General features: G+C 45.4%; 1 protein-coding gene across 6 annotated transcripts in view; it reads right to left on the bottom strand.

Moving 5' to 3' along the window:
• Positions 1-19,121, bottom strand: part of PLEKHG3 (pleckstrin homology and RhoGEF domain containing G3) — a 240,292-nt gene that overhangs the window by 27,691 nt on the left and 193,480 nt on the right. For all 6 annotated transcript variants that reach the window (XM_040333345.1, XM_040333346.1, XM_040333349.1 and 3 more), the window contains 7 exons: positions 17,653-17,803; positions 15,427-15,558; positions 13,402-13,584; positions 8,328-8,420; positions 5,823-5,909; positions 5,653-5,683; positions 3,159-3,254 (listed from right to left, as the gene is read on the bottom strand). In XM_040333345.1, the coding sequence (XP_040189279.1) occupies positions 3,159-3,254; positions 5,653-5,683; positions 5,823-5,909; positions 8,328-8,420; positions 13,402-13,584; positions 15,427-15,558; positions 17,653-17,803 (773 nt within the window). The remainder of the gene's footprint in view (positions 1-3,158; positions 3,255-5,652; positions 5,684-5,822; positions 5,910-8,327; positions 8,421-13,401; positions 13,585-15,426; positions 15,559-17,652; positions 17,804-19,121) is intronic.

The raw sequence follows: 19,121 nt of genomic DNA, 5'->3' as shown, positions 1-19,121 counted from the left end.
ACTTACCTGTCCAGGGAGCCCGCAATGGCGGCACCGCAGCCAAACTTCAGATCGACTGTCAGGTGCAGCCACCGCCATTGTAAGAGAACATGGCACTAAAGCCTTTCGGCTTCAAGCCTGGGTCCCTACTGCGCGCTGCGCACTGGGATTGGCCAGGCGGTTGAGGAAGGAGGAGGGGGGCTGAACTTTTGGTAGACTGGGCCGTGGCCCATTTTCCCAGAAGTGGGGAAGGGGACCTGTCAAAAACAGGTCCCCGTTCCCCTCTCCCCCCCTGAAAGGTGCCAAATGTGACACCGGAGGGGAGAGAAAGCAATTAAATGGAAGTTCCACTTTTGGGTGGAACTCTGCTTTAAAGCGGGGGTTCACCCTATAAACGCAAAAAAAAATTTTTTTTTTTCTTATACCATAAAATCAGGCATTGTAGCGCGAGCTACAGTATGCCTGTCCCGATTTTTTTATCCCCGTACTCACCTTGTACTCGTACATCGAAGATACCGACTCCCCTCGGGGAATGGGCGTGCCTCTGGAGACGGAGGATGATTGACGGCCGGCTCTGGCGCGTCACGCTTCTCCGGAAATAGCCGAAATAGGCTTGGCTCTTCACGGCGCCTGCGCATAGCCTGTGCGCAGGCGCCGTGAAGAGCCGAGACCTACTCCGGCTGTCTTCGGGGAGAGTGACGTGCCAGGGCCGGCCGTCAATCATCCTCCCTCTTCATAGGCACGCCCATTCCCCGCGGGAGCCGAAATCTTTAATGTACGAGTACACAGTGAGTACGGGGGTAAAAAAATCGGGACAGGCATACTGTAGCTCGCGCTACAATGCCTGTCTCGATGGAAAAATGATGTAAGCGAGGGTGAACTACCGCTTTAAGGCCCCTTTCACATATGTGGACAGTATGTCTGTATTTTATCCATCCGTTTTCGGATGAAATACAGACATACATGTATCCCTATGGGATAGCGGGTGTCAGCGGATGAACATCCCCTGACACCTGATCTCATCGGTCTCCACTATGGTCCGATCCTGCAGACGGAGGAAATCCTATTTTACCATCCGTCTGCGGATCGGATCAGGTGAAGATGGTCGGGGTTCATCCGATGCCCCCATAGAAGAGAGCAGAGATCTGACAGGGCGTTCCCCGCACAGTCTGCGGGGACCGCCCTGTCATCTGCCGGCTCAGCGGGGATCAATGGAGCGATCCCAACTGAGCAAGCGGATATTTAGGGAATGGATCCTCACGGGATCCGTGAGTGTGAAAGGGGCCTTAGGAGCATTGTTATCCATGCTTTTCCTTCAAGCCCTTTTTAATTCTGCTTGTCCACATATTCATATAAATAATCAGTTGCATTTATTGATGTTGTTTGGGGGGAGCCAGAATAGCTGATGTTCTCAGAAACAAATTGTGACCTATGCAGAATGCAAAACAGAGCCGTGTTGCATGAAGGATGAAATAAATGCAGCATATTTATCATAGTTTGGATAAAGAGCATGCAGTAACAGGGGTTTAATCATTGGAGCAACAATTTGATAACGGAAAGCAATATTAAACCCAAAACCAATAATGTCATTTATTGCAGCTTACCAATAAGCGACGGAGGAGGCGAACGAGGTCGGCTGCGGGGGCTTCGATCCCAGGTAAGTACTTCATAATGAGCTAGTAATGCTATGCATACTAGCTCATTATGCCTTTGTCTTGCAGGCTACATAATTTTTTTTTTGTTTTTCACCTGGTGATCCAGCCAGTACCACACTTGTATTTGCGTGCCCCCACTCTGGTTGAATGAGAACAGGGGCACAGCAGAAAATAGAATTGTTAATCTGGAGGGGGTGGAGTGTTAGATGGACTAGCAGATTTAGATATGCTAACAAATTAAAGCCAAATTCAAGCTCACACTGCAGTTACAGCAACATTTGTTTTTGTTTGTAGATGCCGATCACTGTAAGCACCTCAGTGGTAAATGGTTTGTCTCAACACTCAACTGATACATTGGAAGGACAGCTTGTTCTGTTGAAAAACAGATTTACTGGCCAGATCACCAGGTGAAAATAAAATAAAGAAACCCTAAAAAAAAAGAATACTAATGCAGCCATCATGTGTAAGAATTGGTAAGCTGCAATATAACAAAATGTGCAGCTGATATGTTTTTTTGGGTGGGGTTTAATACCACTTTAAAAAATACATAAAAAAAAGTGCATTAGAATGCATGTAGCAGATTAGACCGAAAAACTGAGACAAGGCAAAACGATAAAGGCATTGGCAATCACTAGTTAATTGCAAAGAAAAGTCAGCAGAGACAGCAAAATTCAAATATTTAAAAGGATAGAGCAAATTTTCAAATCATTAAAGCGGGAGTTCACCCGAAAAAAATTTTTTACCCTTAGATTGATGCTCATTTTGTGAAGGGGAATCGGGTAGTTTTTTTTAAATCGAAGCAGTACTTACCGTTTTAGAGAGCGATCTTCTCCGCCGCTTCCGGGTATGGTCTTCGGGACTGGGCGTTCCTATTTGATTGACAGGCTTCCGACGGTCGCATACAGCGCGTCACGAGTAGCCGAAAGAAGCCGAACGTCGGTGCGGCTCTATACGGCGCCTGCGCACCGACGTTCGGCTACTTTTGGAAAATCGTGACGCGATAGATGCGACCGTCGGAAGCCTGTCAATCAAATAGGAACGCCCAGTCCTGCAGCCCATACCCGGAAGCGGCGGAGAAGATGGCTCTCTAAAACGGTAAGTACAGCTTAGATTTTAAAAAAACTACCCGATTCCCCTTCACAAAACGAGCATCAATCTAATGTTATAATTTTACTTTTCGGGCGAACCTCCACTTTAAATATATCATCAACATTTTCTTGTCAGGTGATAAAGGAGAACATTCTCAAAGCCAACATAAGACGATGGTATATAGTCATACAATATATGGCCCAAAACACAGAGCAAATACTTTTACTTTGCACTGATAGAAATGATAAACCGGGAATTACATATTTTAGCATTCTTCCAAAAAGGTCCAAATCACTGATGAACAGTTTTCTTTATTGAAAATGTAATGCTATTACTTGCAAGGGGGCCAATCATGATTGACATCCCAACGCCAGGAATGTTGGCAGCTTTACACCTTGACATACAGCAAGAAAATATTTAATTTCAGTATTCTACCTGACTGTCTGCGCCCCGTCCGCAGCGCCACCATGGGGTCAATTGCTGACATTGTTTTCTTTATTCTTTCCGGACTGTATTTGTAACGTCCAGGATCTGGAAAGAAGATGAGGATTCAGGTCAATGGCAAAGGGAATGCGCACCTCTAGGTCATGTCCTCTTTAAGCCCCCTTTCACACTTATATGACTTCAAAGTCACGCGATTTCAATGAATGCCTGTGTAAGTGGCATCAAAATCGGACCAAAGTAGTGCAAGGACTACTTTCAAGTAGGCACAACTTAAAGCCATGCCAGTATGAATGGTAGTCATTGAAAATAATGGAGAATGACTTGTCATACGATTTTGCAGTCCAAAATCGTGAGACAAGTCGTATAAGTGTGCAAGGGGACTAAATGGGAATCCCCTTTAACATGACCAGGATAAAATATATTATTTCAGAAATAAAAAAGACTAAGGCCTTGTACACACGATACAATTGTTTGCTGTTGACATACTGTTGTGCTAAAATCTTACCATTAGTACGCTCGTTTAAAATGGTTGTAAACCCTTACAGACCACTTTTACCTACAGGTAAGCCTAGATTAACCACTTGACCACCGGGCCTATTTTGGCACTTTTCTCCATGTAAAAATTAATCAGAAACATTATATATATTTTTTAGCAGACACCCTAGGGAATAAAATGGCAGTCATTGCAACTTTTTTTTTCGCACGGTATTTGCGCAATAATTTTTCAAATGCCTTTTTTGGAGAAAAAAAACGGTTTCATGAATTAAAAAATAACAGTAAAGTCAGCCCAATTTTTTTGTATAATGTGAAAGATGATGTTACGCCGAGTAAATAGATACCCAACATGTTACGCTTTAAAATTGTGCACACTCATGGAATGACGCCAAACTTCGGTACTTAAAAATCTCCATAGACAACGCTTTAAATTTTTTACAGGTTACTATTTTCGAGTTACAGAGGAGGTCTAGTGCTAGAATTGTTGCTCACGCTCTAACGCACGCCACGATACCTCACATTTGGGGTTTGAATGGCGTTTACATATGTGGGTGAGACTTGCATGCGTGTTCGCTTCTGAGCGCGAGCTACCGCGGACAGGGGCGTTAAAAAAAAAAAAATGTTTTTATTTTACTTCATTTTTTTATTTTTAGATATTATTTTTTTTTGATCACTTTTATTCCTATTACAAGGAATGTAAACATCCCTTGTAATAGGAATCACTGTGACAGGTCCTCTTTATGGAGCAATATGGGGTTAATAAGACCCCACATCTCTCCTCCAGGCTTACAAGCATGAGATCGTTAAAAAAATTCACAGATCTCATGCCGACAGCCGCGATTGCGCCTTTGTTTACTTCCGGGTACCGGGTGTGACGTCATAACGTCGCGCCCGGACCTCCGATGGTCATAGAGATGACTGGTGACCCGATGGCACGGGAGAGCCCGGAGAAACATCGGATGGCGGCGGAGGGGGGGGGGGGACGTCCCCTCCCGCTGCCTATAAGAACGATCAAGTGGAGGAACTGCCGCTTTGATCGATCTCATCGCGCAGAGAATCGGCGGCTGAAGACAGTGATATCTGAATGATGCCTGTAGCTGCAGGCATCATTCAGATATCGCCGCACAAAGTCGAGGATGTCCATTGATGTCCTCGGTTGTCGAGTGGTTAAAGCTTACCTGTAGGTACAAGAAATATCTCCTAAAACTAAACGGTTTAGGAGATATTTGCAAAAGACATGCTCCGATGTCTACAGCGCATGTGCAGTAGATAACAGCGTGTAGGCGCACTGAGCGTGCCGCTTCTTATGGCAATCATGCACCCGCGGGAGCGACGTCATCACGGCTCCAGCCAATCACAGCGCCGGAGCCGCGATACCCGGTAGTCACTCCGGGAGACATGGCGGCGACAGAGGAGATGAACGAGGTCGGCTGCGGGGGCTTCGATCTCAGGTAAGTACTTCATAATGACCTAGTGTGCTTCGCATACTAGCTCATATGCCTTTGTCTTGCAGGGTGTATTTTTTTTATTTATTTTTTTGGCTTTACTTCCTCTTTAATAATTGTTGTCCAACTTTCGGCCAACAAATGTTGGATGACAGGCTAGAAAATTTTCGCCGGACAGCGGTTTGATGTCAGATTTTCATATTGTCAGTACAAAAATCCGTGACACAAAGGTCAAAAGTACGAACACGCATGCTCAAAATCAACGCTCACCAAAACACGAAATTAGCAGAAAGGGCCCAAAGGGCCCAAAGGGTGGCGCTCTAGAGCTGAAATTCCTTGTAGTACGTAACTACGCACGTGTTTGTGGCACAACAATTGTGTAACGTTAGTATGCAAGACAAGATCCTGGCACACGCCCTTTTGGCAAAAATCAGATGCTCAGTTGGCCAAACAATCGTACCGTGTGTACGAGGCTTAAGTAAGACAGACAAAAAAACTGCATATTAAATAAAAATATTAATTAAAAGTTATCACTGTACACTTACATGCGTCCATCTCTAGAATTGCTTCCTTGGCCTAAAAAAAAAAAACACATTTATTTAGTCAGAATCTTGCTCCACTTTGAAGGAATGTCCAAACCTGAACAGCTACATTTCTACTTTCAATGTTCTCCATCCACACGGAGCATTGGTGTCAGAATGGTAAATGATCTTACTTTCTGTGGAATGATGGCATGGTGATTCTCCAAGATAAGTTTCTTGATGTGATGAGTCCAGATACGTTTCTCCTCCACTGTTTTGGCCTGTGTAAAAAAAAAAAACAGAATTAAGTTCAATTCATACAAGTACAAACTTCCGTACCTGAACAATCAGTGCAAATGGCTAAACGCACGTTACTTTGCGCGATACGTCTGTGCAGCCAGCTCTTCATCTTATCGGTACAGAGGATGTGCTTTCGAAAATTATTTTCTAGCTGGTAGAATAAAATCCCAGCAGGCCCCAAACATCCAGCTGACTTCGAACATTTACATGGTTCAGGCCTCGTACACACGACAGAGTTTCTCGGCAGAATTCGGCGAGAAACTCGGTCAGAGCCGGATTCTGCCGAGAAACTCGGTCGTGTGTACACTTTTCGTCGAGGAACTCGTCGAGCCAAAAAGAGAGCAGGTTCTCTATTTTCTCGATGGGAGTCGGATTTGGATCGACGAGTTCCTCGTCGGGCTGTTTTCTCAACGAGAAACTCGGTCATGTGTATGCTAAGAAACCCGTGAAAAAGTTGGAGACTGGAGAACACCCTCGGTAAAAGTAGCGTTTGGAATGGAAATAGCACATTCGTCACGCACCAAACTTTTACTAACACGCGTAAACACGGAATCAGCAAAAGGAGCCCCAAGGGTGGCGCCCAAGATTTCAAACCTCCCCTTTATAGTCGCGTCATACGTGGTGAGCGTCATTGCGCTGGAGAACGAGGAAATTGTTGTCTGTTACGTGTGTACGCAAAGCAAGCCTGTCGAGTTTCTGGACAAGTCCAACAAAGAACTCGACGAGGAACTCGATGTGTTTGGCACGTCGAGTTCCTCGGCCGTGTGTACGAGGCCTTAGAGTAAAAACTCTTGCAGTGGCATTTCACATACGGGGAAAATCCCAGCAGCTTATATTTATGGCAGTGTAATAGCTCATGCTTTGACATTTCATAATTAGGAGAATGTGCAGCTGATATTTTTCATGAATGAGGTTATCAAGTCACTAGATACAAAAAAATAGGATTTTTTTTCCTTGGCGTAAAATCCTTTTCTCTTTTCGTCCATGGACGGACACAGCCTTCACAAAGAGACTAGTCCTCTCCTATGAACAGGAACATAACCCATATGTCAAGATTTGTGCTTCCATTGTATTCCGACGTCCTACCGCCAACCCGGTCAGCTGCGGTTTGGCTGAAAATTTTGCCATAGTTTCCTCCCATTTTTCACTTGCAGGATGTTGGGTGGGAGGAACGGAGGGCCAACAGAGGCCACCCATATACCAAATTTGGGGCAGTTCATCACTGTCGGCTTATCCTATGACCATCACCATCAAATAGTGTTGGACCGGCAGCTTTCTACACACCAGACACCCTTAAGGCTTTCCCGAATTTCCCAAGTTTGTAATATAGCCAAACCCCTTTGGTGCCGGAGCCTCCCGGTCCTTTAAAGGGGTTTAAGATGCCCCGGGAGGAGGGGCAGGGTTTGTGATCATGTGACCTTCGTGATTGGCTAACACAGCGGTCACACGATCGGATCCGTTAGTTGTCGGTGACTGTGCTGAGGGCGTTCTTGAACACAAATATGTGGCATCTTGGCGTCAAGACCCCGCCCCCCCCCACACACATACATTTGCATACTGTTGGCGCCAAGTAGTTAAATAGAACGTAGATTTAAGCTCCAAACCACGTTAATAGTCCAGATACAGATTTATTCCAATGTAAGATCAGGGAAGAGACTTCATAAAAGAGCCAACGCATTTCAAGGAGCAAGAACCCCCCCCCCCCCTCCCATCAGGGCTTGAAGACAGAAAACTGGACTGGATTAGGGAGGAAATGTATTTGGTATTTTAACCAGTTAAATGATGAAGCACAGTGTTCATCAGAGACTTGGAGGAAACTGAATCACTTAAAGTGGTTGTAAACCTCAGACATGAAATCTGAACAAAGCAGACCCCTCTTTAGTGTGTTCTTGTCTCAGTCCAGAGCACTAAGTGCCATTTCTGTCTGCTGCCGCCTTCTTCCTCTGAAGATTAAAAAAAAGATTTGTGAAGGCGGTGTCCGTCCATGGACGAAAAGAGAAATCCACTTTCTACACCAGATCCGACAACCAAACGTCTTTCAAAATTCTGCAAAGTGTTAGGTATCACAAATGGCTAGATTGTTTTATATAGACAGAAAACAATGTAAATGATATCGTAGTTGACACTCATAGGGAAAGAAAGAATCAGGAGAGTTCATATTCTGCAGGAACTTTGTGGGGAAATTGTGTTCAGAGAAAAATAAGAGAATTTAGGTGAATATGCAGACACCATTATCAGTAGCTCAGATGCCACCAGCTTACAATCTGTTCAGCCCTGCAGCTCATTCCACAATCTGTTCAGCCCTGCAGCTCATTCCATAGAGAGGAATAATCTATGCTTTCTATTGCTGGAACGTTTCCACGTCAGATCATGTGGAATGTTTGAGGAATCACACTTACCTGCACATTATGCTGCTGCTTGCTGTTCTTATAGTGTGTTAAAGTGAAGCAAAGCGAGTCCCTTGTACTCTCAATCAACATCAGACTTGCACACTAAAGAGATGCAAAACAAAAAGTGGGACCAAATGTTAGACAACATTTTAAAATATTGATTAAAAATTATTAAGCAAAGCAGAACTAAATCTAAAACATGGGCCCATTTCACCCCAGTGCTGCAGTAACCTGTACGTTACCGCAATGTGCGCACCTAACGCACCTTCCCAGCGTACTTCAATGCATGGTTGTGATGCACCGAGCTGCAGAAAATGCTAGCAGGCATGATTTTGTTCCCATTAGTGAGCCTAATCAAATGAATGGGCTTCCCTAAAACAATGCACGTCAATGCTCATCTTAAAGTGGAGGTCTGCCTAATTTTTTTTTTTTTTTTAAGTCAGCAGCTACAAATACTGCAGCTGCTGACTTATGTGTCCTTATGCAGCTGCTGAATAAGGACACTTACCTGTCCAGAGCTCCCGCAATGTCTACTGCACCCGAAGCCGATCTCTGCCTCGGCTCTTGGATGCTGCCGCGGCCATCTTCGGTAAGGGTAAGGGAATCACTTCCTGGTTCTCTACTGTGCATGCGCGACTCACACTGTGCAATGCCACTGGTCCGGACTTGACATAGATTCCCGCAGATAATGCGGATATCTATGCCCGGAAGTGGGTGCAAATACCCCTTTTAGACAGGTATCGGCTCCCCCCTCCCCCCTGAAAGGTGCCAAATGTGACACCGGAGGGGGGGGGGAATCCGGACCGCGGATGTTCCCTTTTTTGTGTGGCCCGTTGCTTTAATGTGGTGTGTGTTTAATGCAGCGATTGTGAATGGGCCCTGAATGTAAGTTAGAAGCTACTAATTAAATACACATTATGTACATAATAAATAGCAGTGAATACCTATAACTGCAATCATAAAACAACCTTAGATGAAATTTCCTCTGAATTAATGTAACCAGAGCAAAGTTGATCATTAAATAAAAAGATACCATACTGGAACACATCAGGGTGTAGCAGCATCCTTTCCAATAGGTTTGGCTAGAAGTACTGGCTCAGCCAGTCTGGGGATGTCACACCCAGGAGGGGTTAATGGATCCAGGTCATTCCATCAGGCCTGGACTATAGGTAACAGTGGAAATGGTCCTCCTCAGTTATACTACCACTGAACACAGTAGTGTTCAACAGGCTCACAAGACATGCACATCTGTCTAAAGCCTCGTACACACGATCGGATTTTCCACAGACAAATAGCTGGATTCAGATAGAGTTAGGCCGGCGTATCAGTAGATACGCCGACCTAACTCGGAATCTGCGCCGACCTAAGTTTAAGTGTATTCTCAAACTGAGATACACTTAAACCTATCTAAGATACGACGGCTTGCGCCGTCGTATCTTAGGGTGCAATATTTAGGCTGGCCGCTAGGTGGCGCTTCCATTGTGCTCGGCGTAGAATATGTAAATCACTAGATACGCCTATTCTAGAACGTACGCGCGCCCGTCGCAGTAAAGATATGCTGTTTACGTAAGGCATTTTCAGACGTAAAGTTATTCCATCAAATAGCTGGACTAGTAATGTTAAGTATGGCCGTCGTTCCCGCGTCGAAATTTGAAAATTTTACGTTGTTTGCGTAAGTCGTCCGTGAATAGGGCTGGACGAAATTTACGTCCACGTCGAAACCAATACGTCCTTGCGGGGTACTTTGCCGCAATGTACACGGACGGCGCATGCGTCGTTCGTAAAAACCGTCAATCACGTCGGGTCACAGTTAATCTACATAAAACACGCCCCCCACATCCTCATTTGAATTTGGCGCGCTTACGCCGGCCTATTCACGCTACGCCGCCGTAAATTAGCAGGCAAGTGAATACAGTACTTGCCTAGCTAACTTACGGCAGCGTAGTGTAAATACGATACGCCGCCGCAAAGATGCGGCGGGCTACTTGAATCCACCCAAAAGTGTCAGACTTTTGTCTGAAGGACGTTGACCAGGAATTGGTCTTGCATAAAAACGCCAAAGAATTGTCGCCCAACAAAGTGACGTACTTTGGGCACCTTCTGCTAATGTTGTGTTTGGTGAGCATTGATTCCGAGGATGCCTGTTTTTACTTTTGTCCAAAGGACTTGTGTACACGCGATCGGAAAATCCGACAATAGATCATTCCATTGTCCACAGAAAATGTTAAAGCCTGCCATCAAACATTTGTCATCACACAATTCCTGTCGGAAAATCCAATTGTGTGTAAGAGGCTTAGGTGTTTGAGCTTTTACCATCTCAGATAAATTCCAAAGATAAAGATCTGAAATAATTGGGCCGATAAATCCTTGTTCTAATTTTAATATAGTGGTTTTATCTTCTACTTCTATCCTGTGAGTAAGGCCAATACAAACACACAGAGTACAGTGGAGTTCATGATGGTTTCTTGGCAATGACTGAGCCGTTTTATATCTTTGGCTTCACAATAAAAGAATTTGACCACCGAGGTCAGTGCTACTCAACATGTATAAGATTGCTTACCTAACAGCTAGGAGCTTGGGATACTATGGGGTTGATTTATTAAAATGTTGCATTTCCTTTGCAAGGGTACGGTAAGTAAAGGATGGTACGGTAAAGAAGGATGCCGCTAAAATGGAATTCTGTGACTGTAGCCAACATAGGGATTGAAGTACTAAAACTGGAGAGTGCGAAATCTGGTGCAGCTCTGCATAGAAACCAATCAGTTTCCAGGATTTTTTGTCAAAGCTTAATTGAACAAGCTGAAGTCAGAAGCGGATTGGCTACCATGCACAGCTGCACCAGATTATGCACTCTCCGGTTTTAGTAAATCAACCTCTATTGTTGGCCCCCGTCACAGAATTCCATTTTAGCGGCATCCTTCCATTTTACTACTTACCGTACCCTTACAAAGGAAATGCAATTTTTATTTTTATTTTCAAAGCAGCCCTTTACTATGTGATCAGCTGTGCCCAATCACATCTGATCACAGTGTAAACAGGATTTGCCAGTTATCGGCATTCCTCTCCTCACATGCAGTAGAGCCAGTAAGTGGCAATCCCCACCATGAACATCTACACTGATAATCAGGGCAGCCCCATCGGCGCTGCCAGCCAGTGCCCATCGGATCCGCCTGTTGGTGCAGCCTCATCACCACAAGAAGAGAAGAAGAAAAGTTGCAAACTCATGGAATATATTTAAGCAGCTCAGGCTGCTAGGAAGTGTCCTGTGCCTGCTGCTGTGAGTGCTATCTGGGAAGGAGCCTGCCCATGCTCCAAACAATGACAGATACAAGCAGAAGATCCCGGGAGCTTCACATCAGAGCCAAGGATGAGCTTCGGCGTGTTCGCATAGAACACGTGCAGATCCCGCCAGGAAGTGAGCACGGCGCTGCGCTATTCACAGCCAGGGAGACATTGTCCCGATGCTCAGCTGCAGGGATCGTGAAATGTCTCCCTGGCTGTTATTAGCGCAGCGCCGTGCACACTCCCTGGCGGGCTCTGCACGTGTACTATGTGAACAAGCCAGAGCTCATCCTTAATCAGAACAAGACCTGCTGTGTGTAGACAATAGGCAGTCTCAGACTGGACCTCACAAGGCCACGCCCACAACAAGTTTCCCCCCGCCCACTGGAGCTTACTCATGGGGATGGACAAGTGCCCATCAGAGCTGCCTGTCAGTGCCCATCAGTGCCATGTATCACTGCAGCCTCATCGGGGCCTCCTCATCAGTGCCCATCCGTGTAGCCTCATTAGCACACATCAGTGAAGAAGAATAATTACTTATTTATAACAGAAACGAAAGAAAAACTTTTCAAATTAGTTTTTCCTTTGTTTAACAAAAAAAAAAAGACCCGGTGGTGATAAAATACAACCAAAAGAAAGCTCTATCTGTCTCAAAAATATTATACAAATTTTGGGTACAATGTTGTATAACCGCCCAATTGTCATTAAAAGTATGACAGCTGTGAAAGCTGGAAATTGGCCTGGACAGGAAGGGGGTGAAAGTGCCTAGTAGGCAAGGGTTAAACTAGGCTGTAAACAGTATCTTAGCTTTGCTTCAATAAAACGTGGATAAATCAAGCAAGAAACAAACCTTCAGGAGGTTGTGGTCAGCAAAAGCATTCAGCATATACCTCTACAGCAGTAGTATAGTTCAGGATCACCTCTAGCCTCTGATGTTTCTTCACTTCCCTATAGCAAGCTAGGCTCAGCTTCCTGCTCCCATCTACCAATGAAATGCCTGCAGCCAGAATCACCTAGACATTGTCATGTGTACCTTTCCTATAGAAAATTCTGCTGCAAGAGTGAGTGCTGCCCACACCTGTGAAGGCCTTGGCACCTAGTCATGTGATCAACGTTCACACTGGTTCATCCTCCCCTTCAGCACATGTTAAGCGACCAAGTACCAAAGTCCTCATACGCTACCAATGCCTAAGGCAGGCGTGTCAAACGCAATTTCATTGTGGGCCGCATCATTATTATGATTGTCCTCAAAAGGGCCGGTTGTATCTGTAAGATTAGATGTCCAGCGCACCCCCTCCCCTTACATTAAATGACAAGAGCCACCCCACCATCAGAAGTTGAGCCCCCCACTCTCCCTTACATCACAGTGCACCCCCCTTATGTTGCTGCTGGGAAGAAGCTGGATGCATTGCTTGAAAGTAGAAAGTAGGGGTCTGGAGGAGGACCAGAGGGCGATTGGAGCTCTCCTGCTGCTGAAGGAGAGGTACGAAGGCCACATGAAATGGCCTGGAGGGCTGGATTCGGCCCGCTGGCCTTGTGTTTGACACCTGCGGCCTAAGGCATCCTGGAATATTATTTTCTTCAGGCAATGCAAACATGTCAACCCTATATTGCTCTTTGCTTAAACGCCTCAGCAAGACTGAATGTAGATTTGTGTTTGCATTAAACACAGGTCCGCTTTATAGTTCATTTCTCAATATACACATTTATTGCTATTGTGTGGACACAGAAACTGGTCATTCCTCAGCATCATGTACATTTACATAACTCCTTTTTATAACAACCACAAGCAAGTCCATACCGGGATGTGAGTTTTATAAACAAAGTGGTCTCCGCGCTTTTTTGTGATCAGCAGGGCCTTGTAAAACAGGAAAAACGTCCTCTCACTTCGGGCGCGCTGAACGCGGAATGTGCCCTCTAGAACCAGCTCGCCATACGTGGTAAGATCCATGCCTTTCCAGTTCAGCAGCAGAGACTGGATTTCCTGAGAACAAAAAGCAAAAAGATTCTGGTTATAGAATGGTCTCTTTAGGAAGTTCCGTTCCCCTATTAGTAGATTGTCCTGGATTCGGAGTTATTGCTCAGCTGTGGTTCTGCTTTCTCCATTCACATATTCACTTGCATTTGATTAGGACATTCAATGACTAAAAGCATACCTGTACGCAGTGCAGGTGGGTCCAATGAAAAATAGCCTGTTCTGCACAAATGGTAGCAAATGTGAAGTGCTCACACAATTGCTTTCAAGTTGCAAATTTAACAAATGACCATAACTTCCAATCACTATCTAACTGCTAAATAATTATAACCCCGGCAGCCAGCATTACACCTCTGCTTTCAAGGTTCTGTAGTTTAAAGAATAACTCTTCTCAAACATTTTCATCCAAACTGGTCAGCACAGTAGTGACGCTTCTGGGAAAAACACCCCGCGACCCCTCCAAGAAAAAAAATCATTACTATTCCACGTGGCCCATGTCTGTCAAGCACTATATATAAAAAAAAAAAAAAAAGCAAGACCTGTGAACGGTGACGCTTCCTCCCCAACATATCATACCGTGTAGTTCTACAACAGCAAAATATGAAAGCTGACCTCTTAAAGGGGTGTTCCACTCATTTTTTATGTTTATTAAAAGTCAGCAGCTACAAAAAGTGTAACTGCTGGCTTTTAATAAACATACACTTACCTGCTCCACTGTCCAGCGCCGCACCGCACGGAGCTCCGCTCCTCTCCCCCCCTCTCCGCCGGCGTCTCCATCCTAACTGTGGGCACCCGGCCGTGACAGCTTTCGGCTTCACGGCCGGGCACCCACTGCGCGAGCGGTGCTGCGCCATCTGATTGGACAGGCGATCGCCTGGGACCTGTCACGTGTCCCAGGCGATCGCCTACAGGAGGGGCTGCCAAAAGGCGCTTAGACTATTTGCCTTTGCAGCCCCTCGGCGGAAGGAGGAAGTGGGACAGGAAGTCCCACTCCTCCTGAAGCCCCCACTCCCCCCCAAAAAAATGACATGCCAAATGTGGCATGTAAAGGGGCAAGAAGTAGATTAAGCGGAAGTTCCACTTTTGGGTGGAACTTCGCTTTAAGATGCAGCAGGAGTTTGCCCTCTTCAGGTCCATATGGAGCACATTGTTAGGGTATCATATCCTTTCCCGTGGGGATGTTTCTACACTGGGGAGCCGACACCCCCCCCCCTCCCACTGTTACCCTTGAGCAAAAGACCTGTTAAAATGTCACAGTTCACACCATTTGCGATGACCTATGGTGTTCTGCAGAGGAAAATCGCAGGTCGCAACTAGACACTTGAAGTGCTGTTTTTCTGCCTAGTCTCTCCTGGAGGGAAATAGATATAATACCCTAAGGTCAATTGCTGCTGTGTCCGTCCATGAACAGAAGAGAAATACACCTTGTTTACACCACAACGCTGGTGTGATGTAATGCAGTGTAGGAGAATGTCGCATGTCGGATTGCACCGCATATCACCACACAGTAAACAAAATGCACCACACTGCTATGCAGTGGTATGAATGAGGAGTCAAGATTAGACTCAGCAGTGAAATGCACTTAAGCGCACATTCCACTGCTCCCTGCCGGAGCTTGGATTGCAGTAGCCTGCATGGTAAAGTTTTACTATGCAGCCTAGTGTGAGAGTAGCCTAACTAGGGCAATTAGAAGAAATAAAGACATTATGAAGTGCTGTAATGACACAGTTAATTTATGCATAACAAGGGAGGGTTCTATAGAACTTTCACTTATCTTGATCTATTACTGTATGATTTATACAGGTCAGATACTGCTGCACAAACATGAGATAAATCGCCCTTGTGACTCACCTGCTGGCGCACAGCATGTTCATGCTTTCTCTTCATATCGTTAATGTACCAGGCCACACCAGTCATGGTCTCGATGGCCTCCTCCACCACTTCATACCCTTCTTTATTCACATCAAAATGCTTGGCAATTTCCTGAAAGACGAATAATCTCTAATTTAGCTACAAAAGTACAGACCATGAAATCAACTGTACATGTACCATATGTGTATTCTTTGTACATCTCCTTCTATACAATGCACTCCACACATAACCGCATGATCTTAGAAAACATGATTATAAGCATGACTGGCAAGCCCATTTACTGGTATTGCACAAGGTTACTGTGCTTCTAAGAAATTATACTGATACTGTGTTTATGGCTAACTGGCCACATGAATTTTATTGACATTGCTATTGCAGGAGAAGGAAGTAAACACCGCTTTTGCACTGACTGCGACTTTAACCAGACCCTCCCCAGTCATAAGTAACTGCTACAAAAATCTCTCAGAAGGCCATTTATTGTTTTTTGTAGCACTATCAACACCTTTAGGGTTGTTTCACACCCGGAGGACTCCGCTTTGCTCAGAGGGGGATTGCTCTGCTGATCCCCGCTGAGCAGGCAGATGACAGGTCCGTCTCCGCTCACTGTGCTGAGATGGACCTGCCAGAGCCCCACTCTTCTCTATGGGGAGATCAGATGAAAACGCACCTCTTGTCCATTTTCATCCTATGCAATAGTCGGATGGAAAATAGGGTCACCATCTGTCTGGATTTCACGGACAGGATCAGATAGCAGCGGGTGTGAGCGGATATGTCACCGCTGACATCCTCCGCTCCATAGGAGTGAATGGCGGTTCCAATCAGGTCCGCCTGAAAAACTGACTGAGGACCTGATTGGAAAGCCCATGTGAAAGGGGCCTTAGGAGTTGATTTACTAAAACTGGAGAGCGCAAAATCTGGTGCAGCTGTGCATGGTAGAGAATTGGCTTCCAACTTCAGCTTGTTCAATTAAAAATTACCAAAATAAAAAACCTGGAAGCCGATAGGTTTCTATGAAGAGCTGCACCAGATTTTGCAATTTACAGTTCTAGTATTGCTATACTGCAGAGATATGCAATTAGCGGACCTCCAGCTGTTGCAAAACGACAGGTCCCATCATGCCTCTGGCTATCATGCTTGTTCTTGTCAGTCTTGCTATGCCTTGTGGGACTTGTAGTTCTGCAACAGCTGGAGGTCCGCTAATTGCATATCCCTGCTATACTAGAACCGGAGAGTGCAAAGAAAGCAGTTACTTATGGCTACATAGGCCCGGATTCACAAAGCACTTGCGCCGACGTATCTCGAGATACGCCGCGTAAGTGCAAATATGCGCCATCGTATCTATGCGCCGGACTCAGAAAATAACATACGCCTGAAAATCGGCTTCATCCGACCGACGTAACTTGCCTACGCCGGAGTAGAGTGGGCGCATATTTACGCTGGACGTATTTTGCGCTCCCATTGATTTTCTATTCACATATGCAAATTAGGGAGATACGCCGATTTACGAACGTACGCGCGTCCGACGCAGTGCGCCTAAAGTCATACGTCCAACGTAAAGTTATGCCCTATAAAGGAGGTGTAACTCAGCAGCATCCATGCAAAGGGCTGCAACAGGGAACACAAGCCAACGTATTTTACGTAGGACGTGAATATGACTAGGCGTAGGTTACGTTCACGCCGTAGGCAGTGATCCAACGTATCTTAGGCAGTTGTTCCGACGTGATTGTGAGCATGCGCACGGAGATGTGCCCACGGGACGGCGCATGCGCAGTTGGAGATTCGTATCTGTCTGGCGCTCGGCCCATCATTTGCATGGGGTCACGCCTACTTCCACTAACGCCGACTTACGCCTGAGAAACCCAGCGCAGATTTGGGAGGAAGTGCTTTGTGAATTCAGTGCTTGCCTCTCTGCGCTGCGTCGGCGTAGAGTAAAGGAGATACGCTACAGCGGCATTAATATGCGCCAGTGTCTGTAAATCCGGGCCAAAGTAACAGGTAACAAGAGAAGTAGAGTAGGTAATACAATACATACAATGCTTCAAAGACAAAAATGTACAGCTGTAGGGCAAAACCTAACAATGACAGAACAGGAGTGAGAGCTCACCAATACATTTTTTCAATCGACTAATTCAGATACAAGCAATAATTTAACATTTAACGCCCAACGCTACCAGGGCAGGAAAACCAGGCTGAACACTGTGTTACCTGTAGCAGGAGATGGTACTTCAGTATCCTCTGGACTGGTTTTAGGAGATAAGCTCCTAGTGGAAGGGGCTGCTTCAGTAACTCCTGCTTCTCTCGGAAGAATTTTGACAAGACTTTGTTCCTCATGCATTCGGTCAGGGTAGCCACAGAGCTGAAATGAGATAAAGCCATCACAGTGATGTAGTTGTTCACAATGCCCTCTTAAAACAAATATGAATGCAAATAATATATACAATTCTAATGTGCTAAATAGAGTTTATAACCAAAATGCCTTAGATACTTAACTTTAGGTTGTTGGCATGATATAGATCAGGGATATGCAATTAGCGGACCTCCAGCTGTTGCAAAACTACAAGTCCCATCATGCCTCTGGGTGTCATGCTTGTGGCTGTCAGTCTTGCTATGCCTCATGGGACTTGTAGTTCTGCAACAGCTGGAGGTCCGCTAATTGCATATTCCTGATATAGATGATTAAAGTAAGACTCTGGCTGAACATATTCTTTTTTAAGTTTTGATAGGGAGAGGAAGGGTTAGTATTAATTTGTATGCAAGGAGTAAAGAGACAGACAAATCATGTCCACTTCTAATTTTATTGGAAGTTTGGTACCATAAAAAGCCAACAGGCTCAGATGCTAGTCCTTCATCAGAGCTTAGCAGATCTTAAAGACTGGACTTGTAGAAATAGACAGATTCTGCAGAAAAGCTCCAAACATGAAGTATGGCTCCATATACTGGTTTAGCAGTCTTTGATTAAAGAAAAAAAAACAAGCGATCTCACACACCATACCCCCTTCTTTTCAGGTCTGTACTACTGTGTGCCCACTGGGAAGGCTTCATCACAAATCCTGTCTCTGTGACGTTACAAGAAGTGCAACGAACATCTTTCCAAAGTGAGAGAAATTGCCATATTTTGCAATTGTCACTGAAACCGGCGCACTTTTGAGATTTGCCCTCTCCTCCTATTTCAGCGACAGCTTGTACCTCATTTTCAGACTTCTATGACATTGTGGAACTAGAGAAATATTCCCAGGAACTGGGGAAATATTCTGTGAATAGGGACAGACACGGGTAAACCATGCTACCCAAAATATGGGTAACAGGCTTTGGCTTGCTTTCCACTTCAACAATAATTTTTTGCTACAGTAGGTGAACCCGATTTTGTGTCAATCTCGCTCTCTTTCTCGGCGAGATTGAGCACCTACGAGCCCCATCGCGGGAGCCAGCGCCGAGCTGGCTTGCCGCGATGGAGACAGAGCCGTCATAGAAGCGACGGGAGATCCGACTTGGATTCCCGCCAATTCTACACGTGTGCGGCGTTTGCTATGAATCCTGAGGGGGAAGTCCCCGCCGGATTTTAAATAAAAATCCGGCATGGGTCCCCCCCTCAGGAGCATACCGGGCCCTTAGGTCTGTTATGGGTTGTAAGGAGAGCCCCCCTACGCCGAAAAAAACGGCGTAGGGGGTCCCCC

Source organism: Rana temporaria, chromosome 13, assembly GCF_905171775.1.
Source record: "Rana temporaria chromosome 13, aRanTem1.1, whole genome shotgun sequence".
NCBI lineage: Eukaryota > Metazoa > Chordata > Amphibia > Anura > Ranidae > Rana > Rana temporaria.
Note: the sequence above shows the minus strand (reverse complement) of the source record. Positions and strands in the feature narration are given on the sequence as shown.